Source organism: Microcaecilia unicolor, chromosome 6, assembly GCF_901765095.1.
Source record: "Microcaecilia unicolor chromosome 6, aMicUni1.1, whole genome shotgun sequence".
Lineage (NCBI taxonomy): Eukaryota > Metazoa > Chordata > Amphibia > Gymnophiona > Siphonopidae > Microcaecilia > Microcaecilia unicolor.
In genome coordinates, this window is record NC_044036.1 from 316,326,207 (window position 1) to 316,343,069 (window position 16,863).

The following is a 16,863-nucleotide window of genomic DNA, read 5'->3' on the forward strand; positions in this document are numbered from 1 at the left end:
GGCTAAAACAAATCGCTCACTGCTACTGGCTGAAAATCGACCCCACATACTACACTATAACACTTCAATACACAATTAAAACTACCTTAATATATTAAAATGTAAAAATACATCAATAGAAAGCACTAACTCCCCCCATTCTATAACAAGTCAAATAAAGTGATCGTGGGTGGCTAGGCGTTTTGTGACAGGGCCCTTTTACAACGTCATGGTAGAGCTACCATGGTGTTGGCGCACACCAATCTGGCGGTAGTGCCACCCCCACCACACACCATTTCTGGCGTGACTGGAAATATTTTTTATTTTTACTGCCGAGTTAGCACGGGAGCCCTTACCACCTCGCCCAGTAAATGGCTGCATGGCAAGTTTGTACATACCACAAAGCCATTTGTTTTTTTTTTTTTAAATCCCGCTGTGGTAAAAGGGGCCTCAGTGCATAGAAAATCCACATGCCGATGCCACCGCAGGTTCCCTTTTACCGCAGCTTGGTAAAAGGACCCTGATATTCATAGTGGTGAGGAATAAATATATTTTTCAAATGCTGGCATGCCCTTTTTGAAAATTATTACCACCTAGACACCTTTCTGGGAACACTGGATGGGTCATGCTGGTCTTTATTTGCCATCATTTACTATGATACTAGGGGCCCTATTTCCTATACTGTGCTATAGGGGCGCGCTAGACACCCATAGGAATATATGGGTGACTGTAGCGTTTAGCATGTGCTAACTTTAGCACACGCTAAAAACGCTAGCGCAACTTAGTAAACAGGTCCCTAGGTTACTTCTATAGCTCTACTGAAAATTCTATCCAAAGTAGGTGCAAAAAAAGGAGGTAAAATACCACATTTGATTTAAATTACAAAAACTGCTATCCCATATGGGTTTTGAAGTCCTGGGTAAATTGTTTTTCTATTTTCTTTTTTTCTCTCTCTCTGTATTAATATTTATAGCTTTCATTTTTATTTTGAAATGTTAAGAAAACATTTTTTTTCTTTTTTTCCATTTTGTATGATATTTTTTCATTGCTGGTTGAAATCTATTTAAAAAATCTATTTTAGGTACCAAATTTGTCAATTTGAAAACTCAGGGGCCCAACACACGTCAAATTGGAGTTACCACCCGGTATACCGCGTGGCCCTTGCGGTAACTTCAATTTTTGCGTGTGTCTGCTATCCATCTAAAAAATATTTTTTATTTTCTGGAGCTTGGCAGCTACGCCCAACAAGTAGCATTTGATGCGCGTAGACCATTACCGCCCGAGACCTTACCGCTAGGACAATGGCTTGCGGTAAGGTCTTAGACCCAAAACGGACGAGCGGCAATTTTCATTTTGCTGCATGTCCGTTTTCGGCAAAAAAAAAAAAAAAGACATTTTTGTAGGTGCGCTAAAAAATAATTCTGCACGCGCCCAAAACACGTGTCTACAGCAGGCCATTTTTCAGTGCACTTTTGTAAAAGGACCCCTCAATCCTTTGTTTTATCTCCTGTTTAATGTGCTTCCCAGAACAATACTGACCAAGAGGCCCTTTTACTAAGGCGCGCTGAAAAATGGCTTGTGGTAGTGTAGGCGTGAGTTTTGGGTGCACGCCAATCCATTTTTTAGCGTGCCAATAAAAAAGGCCTTTTTTTTCTTCTTTTGCCAAAAATGGACGTGCGGCAAAATGAAAATTGCCGTGCATCCATTTTGGGTCTGAGACCTTACCGCCAGCCATTGACCTGGTGGTAAAGACTCATGCGGTAACCAGGCAATAATGACCTATGTGCGCCAAATGCCACTTGGCGAACATCCATTACGCACGCCCGAAAATAAAAAAATATTTTTCAGACGCGCATATCGGACGTGTGCCAAAAATGAAATTACCGCAAGAGCCTCGTGGTAGTCTGGCAGTAACTCCATTTTGGCACACGTTGGGCGTGCATAGATGCTTTACGCGGTTTAGTAAAAGGGCCCCCAAGTTTGCATTTCCAAAGAGTTTCAGATTAGCAACTTCCTTCATGACAATGCACACAATGTTTGTTTTTTCTCGTCAGCAGAAGTCACTCTTTTAAACAGTTGTGTTCTCATCTTCCATAAATGTATCTTGCAACTTTAATAAAAGGCAAGACATTGGAGGACCATTGTTTTTGTAAGGTTGGTGAAGCATGCTTTTAAAATAACAGTATAGCTGTGTGATATGCTTGGATTTGGAAGAATATGTTAGTTGGTATGACTGATTATTTTATGTATGTTTTGCAAATTGTTACTCACTTTGCTAATATGACAGTACATAAGCATTTATAAATAATGAACAAATTAATGAAACTAATTAACCTTCATGCTTCCACTGACAACTAAAGCAAATTGTTAAATGAAATGTGGACACAGAGAAAAGGAAAACAAGAACAAGGCTTTGAGGGTAAACAGTGAAATCCCCTTCCTCCCCCCCCCCCCCCCCGGGAATTAAATGTACATTAGACACTCCTGCATCCAAGAATAACGGGATCCATGGAGTGTGAAGAAGGAACTGACCTCCATTGATAAGCTGGTACTGCACACGGTAACCTTGCACTCGTTTTTCACATTGTGGTTCCTGCCAGCTGACTTTTAAGGAGGTGGGTCCCAACGCAGAGAAGACCAAGCGGGTCGGAGTGTCAGGAACACCGGCGGATGGTAATCTGGAATCTTTTGGCGTAATAAAGAAATAATGTTAATTTCACCAGAGAGAACCCTGACCCCTCCACTTCCTGGGGCTATTTGTCTTTTAAGAAAGCCATCTGCTAAACTTATCAAATGAAACCTCAAATTCAGAGCCATCCCAGAGAGACATAAGGAGCTGGCGACTGCTCTGTTCTGCATTCTGTAGGAAAAAACCCTTGAGGGATACAGGTGTGTAAGTCTGAGACTGTCGCTGGGCTGCAAGAGCTGAATCTAGTCTAGAGAGAGAAGAGAGAGAAAGAGGTTTGTTTAGAAACCATTCAAGTTTCTATGGATAAACCTTCTTTCCTCCCTAGGCTGTATTATGTACCCCACTGAGGCTGAGATGCTAGGCAGAAGGCCAGCAAAACTCACTCACTCACCCTGAAGAGCCTTATCCAAGCTGCTCAGTGCCTCTCGGACGTCTTCGGAGTGAGTGCGATTCCTCATGCTCTGGGGAAGGGCATAAGGTAGCTCTAGTTTGGTTTGCCCTGATATCCCTGTACAGAGAAAGAGAGGGGGGGGGGGATTTAAATCAACCACCTGCAGCTCTGTGTGTTATTGAGTGGGTGGATGGAAGGGTTGATGACAAGTTCAGTGCCAAAGGCACTGTTTGAAATGGAAGCACCATTAGGATGCTTACCCATCCTGATGTTCACAAATATGTTTATTCATTTAAGACTGTTATGCTCTTGTATCTACAGGGTATCCATTTATTTACTCACAATTCTGTACTTACCCCTTAGCTCTTTCTTCCATTTATCCATCAATATACTTACCCACTATCCATCTATTTATCACATAACTATGCCTTCATCAATCTGCACACTCACTTTTCTATTCCATTTATCCCTGTATTTTAAGTATTCAGACATTTTTCTGACCCTTTTACTCAAATATCAATATATCCATCAATTTATTTGTCTCTCTCTTTTCTCTCTCTCTCTTTTTTTTTTTTTGGACAGAGCCCAGACCTGCTTACGAACAGCACCATCAGCGTTATGAAAATACCTTTGCAAAGAACAAGGCGTTTGCACAATAAATATTCCCATAACATCAGACTGAAATTAGTCCAGTGTTATCTCAGAAGAACATTGCGTTTTGCATGTGGTCTCTAAAGAAAGGTTAATCAGGCAGTTTTCACAGCCAGAGGTGCACACACACAAGATGATGAGAGAGGAGCTGAGAGGGGTCTTCATGATGAGCAGTGAAAATGTTATTTGAAAGGAAAAGTATGATTGGTTGACATGCTTTAATAAAGCAGGGAAAGGCACCTCTTTCCCCCTCCCCCCCATCATTATCGCACAAAAGTAATTATTTAGTAATTAAAACAAAAGAGCACATTTGATGGAATGCCTGACGCACACAAAGCTGATGGAGCAATGTGGGGACTTTGAGAGCTGCTAGTTCAGGGTAGGGCAGGCTGGTGACGGGATGCTCAAGGCAAGGGACGCTAAGCAAATGGGTTTGTTTCCATACGTTGTACCTAGATGTTCTGAAATCCCACAGGGATCATCAGCCATGATTATAGAATCCCGAATACCACTGTTGCCGTAGTAACCCTTCACCTGTGCCCGCCTGTTGAAATTTACTTCGTGTGGCATTAGGAACACTCTCCCAGTATCTTCATCTATAGGAGAGAGTATTCTCCCCAGTTGGTCTACAACATAACAGTATAAAACAGAAACAAAGAGACAAGTAAGGCTACTGTTGAAAGGAGAATCACACATTTTGGAGACTGGACTTTTCAAGTAACAAGACATTGATGTATGGATATTGGAATGCCAGCCCTTTTGAAGATTCTAGATGGTATCAGCCACCAGACAATGAATCTTCTCCTGCATAACCAGAATAAATTACCCTAGGAACTTAAAACAATAGGTGACTTGCTTTCTTTTTGGGAAATTATGTAAAATGTGTCTGTTTAAAACAGGTTGTGATTACATCGAGATGAACTATTGTTTTAATTTATTTTATCCTTATTATTATTTTTTATGATTGATATTTTCATCTGTTAGTCTTATGTACTAGTTTTGACTTATATTGTAAACCTTATAGATTAATGGGACAAGTGGTCTATACGACTGATAAATTAATATATAAATAAAATGATTGGTTCCAGGTGGTCGTAGAAAAATCATTAACTGTCAAGACACTGTTTTACATATCTGTTGCTAACAATATAGTATCTGGTCATGGATCAGAAAACGTTACCTGTACTGTGATAGGATAATGGACACCTGAGGTTGATAGATGAATTATCATAACTGAAATGCATTTGTTTGAACAAGGCCATTCTTACATTTTGCAGCTGTCCCAACTGCTCTGTTCCAAGCACAGAGAGGGGAACCTGGCATTTGAGATCTGGAAAACTTCCTTCCAGTGTGAGACAGGAAAGGTTTGAAATCAAAGTTTTGAAGATAGCTCCTTTTCCTTGTGAGGCAGGTGTATTTTTGTGAAGGGAACTATGGCTACAAATATGGCAGTAGCTCCCTCCTAGTGGAGGATGGAGGAAGTTCTGGGATTAAAGAGCGCACAGAGAGGTCAGAAGGAGCGGTGCAAGTGAGAATTACCGAGCCAGAGCCACATGATCCAGCTCAGCCCTTAGAGGCCGATACAGTTCTTATTTTACCTCGTTGCATCTATGGAACTAGATTAACCTCTCCTTGGCCATCTTACCCACCAAATGTGGAGCAGGCAGTTATATCATGTATCCCTATACTCACCATGTCCTGATACAACTGTAGTATATTCCCGTGTCAATGTTGAGGAGCCTCCAAACATCCGGGAATCTTGAAGCATGTGCGGACTCAGCTGATTATAATTGGTTGTAGTTTTGGTTCTGGTCATGCTTGGGTAGTTGAAATCTAGCCGTCCATTCATTATTTGTTCTGCAACGGCAAAAATAAAAAAATAAAAACCCCACATGTTAATCTGTGGACTTTGCTAGTCAAGATAGACTCCAGTACCTGAACCGTGAAGGTGTCAATGAAGGAAACCAACCTTTCCTCCTGCATCTCTAGCTTGGGAATCAAGAGGAGGAATTTAAGCATATTTTTTCTGATAAATCAAAGTGGAGATTGAATGGGTGTGTTAATACTTCTGACTTTCTTCTTCCTGGAGCAATCACCATGGCAAACTGTCCAGTCACAAGGAATTGTTGGCCGCCAAATAATCTACAGCTTTACCGACAAGGCCCTTTCTTGATTATGAGGGAATTATATAATGGGGCATCTTCGTGGCACCTATTCTATAAAAAAAATTAGGCACCCACCTTCCTTTATCAAATACTAACATAGCAGTGATATACATAGTGGTAATTTAGGCATGAGCCATACAGCTGATATACGTGCTCACACCTAAATGCTGGCAGTAAGCATATAACATAGCATTCTAAAAGTGTAAGATTCTCGAAGTGTGAGTCCTGTCCACACTCTGTCCAGACTCCGCCTATGTGAACATCTACCTGTTAAATATAAACTATGACAGGTATGTGCACATTTACAGAATAGCGCTTAGGAGGATTTGGGGCTTTTATGTGCATGTAATTAGCCCATGTATGCTACTGTCTATTTTATAAAAATACCTCCTAAGTATCCAATAAGCTAAGGGAATATTCAAAGCCCGGGTTGATATTGAAAGTGATTTAACTGGCTAGAAACAGCTCCTGGACAGTTACATTGCTTGTTTGGGGTTATCTGCTGATTAGTACCGCTGGAAATAACCACAGGCTGCTATAGTGATAACCGACTATTTTGTGGGCGATCCAGGGGCAGAGTCAGGACTTATGCTGTTCAATGCCAGGCCATGTCCATGCCGACATTCAGCACTTAACCGTCTTAAGTTTAGTGGTTATATTGGACTGCATAAAGGTCAATCCTACCTTTATGCAATGTTGCTTATGTGGTTAAATGCTGAATATTGCACTTAAGGTGTCTTTTACTAAGCTGCGGTACCATTTTAGCATCCACTGATTAGCTAAAAATGCTACCGTGGCTTAGTAAAAGACCCCTTTAATGGCATATGAGATAGCCAGCCGCATAAACCTGGATATTCAGAGTTGGTGCCTGGACATGGCCTGGCATTGAATATCTGGGAATAACGCCAAACAAATGCTCACCACCACCAGCTGAATATCAAACCCTGAGTGTCTTGGGCAGGATATTCAGTCACATTTATCCAACTAATTTTGAGTCTGAATTATCTAGCTAAAACTACCTGCTCAGAGCTTGAATGGGTAAATTTACAGCAGCCATTTATGTGCTCAGACGTGTGTGGGTAAATTTAGTTGGTTAGCATTTGATATTTCACTAAGGTACAAAAAAGGAAAAAAGGTCCACAACTTCCACAGGAGAAGCAAGCACAAAACAACAGGGGTGGAGGTGGAAAGTATTCCAAATGATAAGGGCAAACACAGAGTAGCAGCGTCCAAAAAGTTTATTTGCCAAATAAAACTGACTAAAAAGACCCTACACGGCCCATGTTTCGGCGCAAAGCCATCTTCAGGGGTCAATATGGTTCAGGTTAAATCAGCAACACAGAAAGTGTATTAACCATTAAATACTCGAGCACAAAACACTAGACTGTGTGCCGTGTAAAATATTCTTCTCTGTTTTGTGCTCGAGCATTTAATGGTTAATACACTCTCTGCGTTGCTGATTTAACCTGAACCATATTGATCCCTGATGAAGGCTTTGTGCCCTGGTTATTTGGAATACTTTCCACCTCCACCCCTGTTGTTTTGTGATTTCAGTAAGGTGGCAATTCTACAAATGTTGCATAGGCACAGTGAATACAGGCATAAGGCGACACTGGCGCACCAAAATATAGGCACAGCCACTTATGTCAGCTCAATAGCAGGTGTAAGTGGGGAGCCTAAATGCACCATGCCACACGTGTAATCTATATTATTCTACAAGTTCGCACTGTGCTAGGCAAAAGGCCCATGACATGCTCACGCTCTGCCCGCATTAACATCCTCATGCATTTGCAAACTAAGGGAGGATTCTATATATGGCACCTAAAAAAATCCACGTGGAAAACATTTCTGCCTAAGCGTATTCTATAAGCAGCACCTAGATTTAGGCGTGGTATATAGATTATGCTCAGTTGATATTCCAGCGCCTAAAGTTACGAGCATCCACTTACGCCAATGAAAACATGGTTTCAATCCTGGCACATAGATTTAGGCGCACAGGACCATATTCTATAACTATGTGTGTAAATTTCAGAATGCCCATGAAATGCCCATTTTCCTGCCCATAACCACACCCCTTTTTGCCTGCGCATATTAGAAGCTAAGTGCAATGCATTACAGAATATGCTTAGCAAGTTACGCCATAAATTCTAATTATTGTCACTTAGTGCTCATTAATTGCTTGTTAAGTGCTGTTATCAACACTGATTAGCTTGTTAAGCCAATTAAGTTACACACACTGTATAGAATTCGCTTGGATTTTGGCGTGGAACACTAGGAGCGCTATATAGAATCCAGGGGTAAAGGGGGGTATTCTATATATGGTGACTAAAGTTGCATGTGCGAATTTGGCAGTGCGGCTAAATTGCATGCACAACTTAATTGATTAGCAAGCCAGTCGGCGCCGATAATTGGGCGATAATAAGCAATTATCAGCACTAATTGACACTAATTAGAATGTATGCACACAACTTCCTAAGCATAATTTGTAGAGTAGTGCACATAAATTCTAAAGCGTGGATCTCATAAGGTGGGGTGGCCATGGGCGTTCCTAAAAATTACTTGCAGTGGAACAGAATACGCCCAATCTGCATCTAACTTAGGCGTGGGCACTTACACCAGGTTTTGGTTGGTGTAATTGGCTGCGCCTAAATTTTAGTTGCTGGGACGGGCATAAGCATAATCTATAGATCGTGCCTAACTCTAGGTGAGGTTTACAGAATAGCGCTAAGCGTGGATTTTTTTTCAGCGCCAATTTTTTTTCGGCACCATATATAGAATTCCTCCCTAAGGGACTTAAACAAAGTAGCACCTAGCAATTATGGGGCCCTGTTACAGAGCAGCGGTAAGCCCAATGCAGGCTTACTGATCGCTTTTGGAGGAGTAGCCTAGTGGTTAGTGCAGTGGACTTTGATCCTGGGGAACTGAGTTTGATTCCCCCTGCAGCTCCTTGTGACTCTGGGAAAGTCACTTAACCCTCCATTGCCCCTGGTACAAAATAAGTACCTGAATATATGTAAACTGCTTTGAATGTAGTTGCAAAAACCTCAGAAAGGCAGTATATCAAGTCCCATTTCCCCTTCCCTATTTGAGATTCTACATGGAATGTTGCTACTATTTGAGACTCTGTTGCTACTGTTTGAGATTCTACATGGAATGTTGCTATTCCACTAGCAACATTCCACGTAGAAGCCTGCCCTTGCAGATCAGCAATGCGGCCGCGCAGGTTTCTGTTTCTGTGAGTCTGACGTCCTGCACGTCAGACTCACAGAAACAGAAGTCTGCGCGGCCGCATTGCTGATCTGCAAGGGCAGGCTTCTACATGGAATGTTGCTAGTGGACAAGTAGCCTAATGGTTAGTGCAGTGGACTTTGATCCTGGGGAACTGAATTCGATTCCCACTGCAGCTCCTTGTGACTCTGGGCAAGTCACTTAACCCTCCATTGCCCCTGGTACAAAATAAGTACCTGAATATATGTAAACCGCTTTGAATGTAGTTGCAAAAACCTCAGAAAGGCGGTATATCAAGTTCCCTTTCCCGGGACTACCATCGGCCCAATGTGGCCACCAGCAGTAGTCCCGCCCCAAGCGAACGCCATTTACAGGGGAAAAAGAAAACCTCTGGAAATGGCTTGCGCGGCAATAACCCGGCGGTGGTTGGGCATTGCTGTGTGCAACCCAGTTACCGCCAGGTTAGAAGGAGCCCTTATCGCCACCTCTGTAGGTGGCAGTAAGGGCTCCCTGCTGCATGGCCATGCGTTAACATAGTAACATAGTAGATGACGGCAGAAAAAGACCTGCACGGTCCATCCAGTCTGCCCAACAAGATAACTCATATTTGCTGCTTTTTGTGTATACCCTACTTTGATTTGTACCTGTGCTCTTCAGGGCACAGACCGTATAAGACTGCCCAGCACTATCCCCGCCTCCCAACCACCAGCCCCTCCTCCCAACCACCGGCTCTGGCACAGACCGTAGAAGTCTGCCCAGCACTATCCTCACCTCCCAACCACCGGCTCTGGCACAGACCGTATAAGTCTGTCCAGCACTATCCCTGCCTCCCAACCACCAGTCCCGCTGCCCACCACCGTTAAGAGTTATCTCACTGCGTGGCCATTTTTTTTGGGGGGGGTGGCTTTTACCAGCTGTGGTGAAAATGGCCCCTGCTGCTAGCGCAGGGCCCTTTTTTCCTGCAGCTTGGGAAAAGGACCCATAAGCGCGTAGTTACCAATTATTGGCACCCAGTGTTGTTTTTCTAGCAAAAAAGGTGCCGGTACTCAAATGCTAGGCCACCCTTCAGGAGTGGGGTAATCACAGAGGGACCCACCCCATAAGAGCCAGGCCACCTGCAACCAGTCACAGAATCTATGACAAGGCAGCATTGGTGTGTAGAGCCTGAGCTCTTTCAATTAAAACTTGGGTTCAATGGAAAAGTTGCCTGTACTCAGTACCCCCAAGTACCCCCTCAAAAAAAGCCCTGTTGGCGCCATTCATATGGGTAAGTTGCTTTTATTCTATAAATACGTGTGTGTTACTTGGTGCCTAACCTTATAGAGTTGCCTTTTAAGTGACTAGATTCAAAATGACTCCAGTTGGCCCCTTTTTGCCTGACTAAACTTATGTGGTTTCAGCTGTAAAAATATAGATTAGAGAGGCCAGATTTTAACTGGCTAAGACCGTTTTATCCAGGTAAATCTATTGAATATTGAGCCCCTTAGTTCTGGTAATGTTTTCTCAAATGTGTATTACTAAAAGTAATGCATTTCAGATTGTAGGATAAAATTACTCTGAAAGAAAAATCCAGTATATACAGCATCCATGTCAACTCAACAAAAACTTCATTTCTTCATCAGTCTCCACCACGTGAGATGCAGTTATGCAAAGCAATTCTCTTGCTACATTGGAGCCATCCACCTGACTAGCATTTCCCGCATACTTCCCAGTGGCTTTATGGCAAAGACTGTGCTTACAGAACAGATATTTAACCTGCGTTATAATCTTATTTTGTAATGCCATGTTGGTATGGTCTGATCCCTCGAATGATCAGTGGTCAGAAAGAGTTTCAAGACAAAATATCTGCTGTACACCACATTGAGCAAATCTGTTCACAAAGGCACTTAATAAATCCCAATAAATACATTTAAATAAAATATATAAGGCCAGATAAGTTTGAAATGGAATTCTATTTACTTAAAAATGTGCTTCTTTAAAGATTCACTGTTTGTACAAGCATGTATTGCTGGATTAGGAGACATACCCAGAAACCATTTTAAAATGGTGCCATTAACTTCCAACTGGTATAGAAGGACAGATAGTGAAAGGGCCATGAAGCCTTCATAATTATACTGACTTGGTCCCAGATGCACTAAGGTCCCCATTAAGAATCCATTCGTATTTTCAAGTCAGTAAAAATTACAGATTTGGAAATACAGATGGATTCCCAAAAAGAATCACATGCAAATGAGCTGCTCGTTGCTTTTGCAACCCAGTTCATTTGCATGCGAGAGAGGGGAAGCTAGTCGGCCAGCTGAGCATGTGCAGAACAGCCCATCATTAAGCATGGCTGCTCTGCAATGCTACAGAAGGCTCTCATACACACAGACACGCTGTGTGTATGAGAGCCAGCGCAACTTTTATTTTTCAAAAACAAGCTGGGAGCCTGTACTCTCCTGTCCGGGGGGGGGGGGGGCAGTCCGCTGATTCCAGGAGCATGTAGTTAGCTGCTCTCTTCAGTGCAAAAGACGGGAAGAGGGAGACAGCTGAAACACTTGCAGCCCTCAGGAAGAGCAGCCCCCCCCACCCCTGGGTTCTCACTCGTGGGCTCCGGGGTTCTCTTCTCTCCTCTGCTGCCCCCACTTCCTTTCCAGGGGCAGGACAGGACAGCGACAGCACAAGAACTCCTGTGGCTATCCTTCATCTTTGCCTGGCCCTGGACAGCTGAAGCAGGATCCTTTCTTCCCATCGCAGGGACTCACCAGCTCCCTATAACTTTTCAGGTTGGATTTTTGTCACACTTTTTTGTGTTCTGGTTAAAAGCAGTCCCTCTGCCCTGATATTTTGTTGTATGAAGCTCACTCAAATTTAACGGGAGGTCTGGAGCTGTCAGGATCGACAGCTCCAGACCTCCCATTAACTTTTCTACAGTAAAGCTATGGACTGGTTCTGTGCTTCGGGTCGGAAAATGGCTGTGTGTCGCCTTGCATGCACATTTGTATAGTAATTAGCTCATTATAACAGCTTTGCATTCCATTTTCGTTTGTTGCTATTGTGATAGGAAAAGAGCTGAGATAATCCCTTTGTGTATAACTTGTTATACTCTTTGCTCGCTAAACCGGCTAGAACTGGTAAAAAAACCACATTGCTGGCTCGTTAGGTTTTCTGCATCTGGGCCATGGTGCCTTAACATAGAATTTACTGCTAAGAGATCAACAAGAGTCTGATTGCATCCATGGGGCTCTCAGCAGAATGCAAGAGGAAAAGGAGGGACCTTGTGCAGGAAATGTTACTAAGACATGTACAAGTTAGTTCTACTGCTGCTGCAGACCATTACCTCACCATGCCCATAAAACTGCTCAGGGGGAATACTGGGACCCAGGTCTGTGCCTCCAGCTTTGTCCCACTCAGGCAAGATTGAACATTTACTGCAGAAGGCTCCTTCACCTGCTCGGGGCTGGATTGTGTCTGTCTTCTTCGTGCCACTGCCTCCACCGCTGCTTGCTCCATCACTGTCCCACAGCTCAGAGGGTGCTCTATCATCCCGCAGCAGAGCCTCAGTGTCCGAGGAGAAACAACTGCTATCAGAGAGCCTGGGGATTATTTCCACTGGCAGCCTCCATGTTATCCGACGAAGGTCAAACTCATCACCCAGCAACTGGACGTGTTTCCACTTGGAGCCTTTTGGAACAAGTCAAGTACTCATATTGGCATAGTCTGCTGGTGTATGGCAAAGGGGGAGGGGCCCATCACCTACACATCATCGTCAGGAACGCCTCTGTACAAATAGCAGCACCTGGGTGCCTGTGACCTGTCTAAGGTGTCATTTTCTGTAGGGCAAAGTTGGTGGCTTTTTACATATTTCGCCTTTTGCATTGTACTGGCCTGTCCCAGTAACAGTCTCCACATCCGGAGCTGCCAGTTCAGAATTTGTTTTCTCTCTAAAATATTTTGCACCACTTTAACGTAGATACAGCTCATGAGCAGATGTCACTACTTTGTCAGAGGGTCCTTGTGAGAGATAAAATGTTGAGTCCGGGCCTCTCCCACTGTGCCATTTTTAAACCTTATTTTCTAAAATGCACATTGCCTCGCTGATGCAGACATTTTTCTGGCAAGGAAGGGAGGCAGCGGGTTACACAATGAGTAGACTGTGCAAGATGGGTGTTGGAATGTGCCTGAAACCCTGACGGTTCCCTGTCAATACTGCTGGAAATTTGGCATGGCAGTCTCTCCCATTCCCTACCCAACCCTCAAGATAAAGAAAGTTAAATAAATATTGATGCCTTCCTCAGCATCGCTGAACCTAAACCCAGAATGTAGCACTTTATGAGTCCTTCAAATATTAACATAACAGATACATAGTAACATAGTAAATGACGGCAGATATTAAATGACATCTTCCATTCTCTCTTTATATTCATTCTATTAGCAGATTCCATTTCCACTTACACATACTGACTTTGTTCCACATTTGAGCTTTATTCCTGAACATAGTCTATGACCTTGCTTAGCGCATGACTACAGGGGTACAGCCATTTACTGTAGCATGAACCTAGGGGGCCCTTCCCTGCCGTGATGCAAGGTCATTTGCAAAAACCATGCCAGTAATTGGTTAATGTTGACCCATGATAGAAGTGTATAAAATAATGAGTGGAATGGATCGGGTGGATGTGAAGCGACTGTTCACGCTATCCAAAAATACTAGGACTAGAGGGCATGAGTTGAAGCTACAGTGTGGTAAATTTAAAACGAATCGGAGAAAATTTTTCTTCACCCAACGTGTAATTAGACTCTGGAATTCGTTGCCAGAGAACGTGGTACGGGCGGTTAGCTTGACGGAGTTAAAAAGGGGTTAGATAGATTCCTAAAGGACAAGTCCATAGACCGCTATTAAATGGACTTGGAAAAATTCCGCATTTTTAGGTATAACTTGTCTGGAATGTTTTTACGTTTGGGGAGCGTGCCAGGTGCCCTTGACCTGGATTGGCCACTGTCGGTGACAGGATGCTGGGCTAGATGGACCTTTGGTCTTTCCCAGTATGGCACTACTTATGTACTTATGTACTTATGTACAGTAAGCAAATGAGAAAAATGATGCTGATTGTATACAAAGGAACGATGCCTGACACCACCCTCAGGTCAGCCAGCACCATTTTGAAAATTAGAAGCAGCAGAGCAGGAATGATGGGAGAATCCTGCCCAAAGAAGACCTGTGGACACTGGTAGGCTAGATAATGGTCTGCGAGAGCTTTGGTGGAGGAAGGGCTGCCCCTAAGCTTGGGGTCCTTTATAAAATTTTGGTGGAGGGACCTGATGGGGTTTTTTTTTTCAATTAGTTTTAAAAATTTGTTTCATTTTAAAGAAACAAAACAATAATAAAACAAAACAAACAACAACAAATAAAATGAAAAACAAAAAATAAAGAACCAAAACAAACCACAAAGACGTTCGGTGCACCCCTTACTAGTGGAAGTTTCAGAGGTACTTTTGGAAGTTAGAGAGATGTCATTCTATGGCAGAGCTGTCAAGGGAATCTGGAATTGGGAGGAGGGGCAGGTGGAAGAAATTAGGAAGTTGAAAGAACAGAGAAAAGTAGGCACTGGCAGAGAAGGAGTCCGAGAAAAACAGGAACTTTGAAACTATTAGGAAGAAAGAGCCCAGACTGAACTAGGCAGCCCAAGAGCCAATAGGGTGGTAGGGATTGTCCATTTAAGAAGCCCAGGCAGCAGGCTGCTAGTTTTCTACTGGACAGGAGCAGGAAAGGTCCTTTAAACCTTTATATATGTGCCAGGGATAACAGCTTGACCTGGGATCTGTAAATAGTGGACATCTGAGTGGAAATTAAGAGAGATACCATCAGGATACTATCCTGCTTATAATCGAACGAGAAAAACGCCCAAGTTCCGACCTAAATTGGGAGATGGACATTTATCGCACAAAAACGAATAACACGGTATAATCGAAAGCCAAACTTGGACGTTTTCAACTGCACTCCATCGCGGAAGCGTACAAAGTTGATGGGGGCGTGTCGGAGGCGTGGTGAAGGCGGGACTGGGGCATGGTTATCACCCGAACAGAGACGGGCGCCTTTCGCCGATAATGGAAAAAAAGTATGCGTTTGTAGCTAGAATTTAGGGCACTTTTCCTGGACCCTGTTTTTTCACGAATAAGGCCCCAAAAAGTGCCCTAAATGACCAGATTACCCCCAGAGGGAATCGGGGATGACCTCCCCTGACTCCCCCAGTGGTCACTAACCCCCTCCCACCACAAAAAAAAATGATGTTTCACAACTTTTTATTTTCACCCTCAAATGTCATACCCACCTCCCTGGAGCAGTTGTTAGGGGGTGCAGTGGACTTCAGGCAGGTGGACCCAGGCCCATCCCCCCCCACCTGTTACAATTGTGCTGCTTAATGCTTAGTCGTCCAACCCCCCAAACCCACTGTACCCACATGTAGGTGCCCCCTTCACCCCTTAGGGCTATAGTAATGGTGTAGACTTGTGGGCAGTGGGTTTTGAGGGGGATTTGGGGGGGGCTCAACACCCAAGGGAAGGGTGCTATGCACCTGGGAGCTCTTTTACCTTTTTTTTTTGTTTTTGTAAAAGTGCCCCCTAGGGTGCCCGGTTGGTGTCCTGGCATGTGAGGGGGACCAGTGCACTACGAATCCTGTCCCTCCCACGAACAAATGCCTTGGATTTATTCGTTTTTGAACCAGGCACTTTCATTTTCCATTATCGCTGAAAAGCAAAAACACCCAGCTCACAAATTGTCAAATAAAACATGGACGTCTATTTTTTTCGAAAATACGGTTCGGTCCGCCCCTTCACGGACCTGTTCTCAGAGATAAACGCTCATGGAGATAGACGTTTTCATTCAATTATGCCCCTCCATGCCTCCTCCCTGGGAAGGAAAGGAAATTCATCTGCACCCCAAAAGTTTACAGGGGGAACAATAACTCACACGGCTGAATGCACGAGGACTTTCATACATCCTCTGAAGCAGGCAAAAAATTCCCCTAAATGCGCTCTTTTTGGTGCCTAACAGCTCATTAATGGAGACCTAGCAGCAAACCTAAAATAGTCAGAGAGTAGATGAAATAAGCTGACGGCATTTTTGGAAAGGTCTCGGTGGTGTAATATCAGCAATGCAGTGAATGCGCCATCAAACACCTGACGGGACTAAATGAAGAGCCACTTTATAGCTATGAATAATCAGCTATGCGCTTTCATTAAAATCACTCCAGAAGTATCCAGATAAATCTTCAGCACATCTTTTAGAAGCTTAGCAGGCAATTTTTAAAAGGGATCCTCCCAGCTACACCAACGCTGACTTACTTGTCACTCTTCCACCTCTTCTTTAAGGTTGGCACTGCAAGCAAAGTTTAAAATGTGTGATGGCAGGGCCAGAAGTTCCCCATGCTGATCTCCCCACTTACGAGCTAAGCAACAGGAAGTACTGGTCCGGCCACCGTGTGCTTGGAATGTTCTTGCGGTGCTGGACTCAAGGAAGAGAAGGGAGCACAACACAGGCTTCTGCTGTCCTGCCTGACAAACTCAATTCTTTCTTTAGCTGGCAGGAAATTAAGTAGGCAAGACCTAGGGAAAACAACAACACAAACCAGTAACCTCAAACTGGAGGGAGCAAGGCTTATTGGAAGATATGACACAGCACATGTTTTAAATGAATACCTGCATCAGGGGTCGTACTGAATTTACTTCCTAAATAAGCCAATGCTGTAGTCATCCAAAATATAACGGGAAGTGCGATAAAAGCG

The 16,863-nt window shown here is 43.6% G+C and overlaps 1 protein-coding gene across 4 annotated transcripts in view; it reads right to left on the reverse strand.

Annotated features, from left to right (window-relative positions):
• The window catches only part of ITGB4 (integrin subunit beta 4), a 143,994-nt gene that overhangs the window by 11,843 nt on the left and 115,288 nt on the right, over positions 1-16,863 (reverse strand). Inside the window, exons 33-36 of one of the 4 annotated variants that reach the window (XM_030208252.1) lie at positions 5,403-5,567; positions 4,163-4,336; positions 3,060-3,176; positions 2,512-2,664 (exon numbers count right to left, since the gene is read on the reverse strand). In XM_030208252.1, coding sequence (XP_030064112.1) covers positions 2,512-2,664; positions 3,060-3,176; positions 4,163-4,336; positions 5,403-5,567 — 609 coding nt within the window. The remainder of the gene's footprint in view (positions 1-2,511; positions 2,665-3,059; positions 3,177-4,162; positions 4,337-5,402; positions 5,568-16,863) is intronic. The other 3 variants (XM_030208254.1, XM_030208253.1, XM_030208255.1) reach the window with 3 other exon arrangements.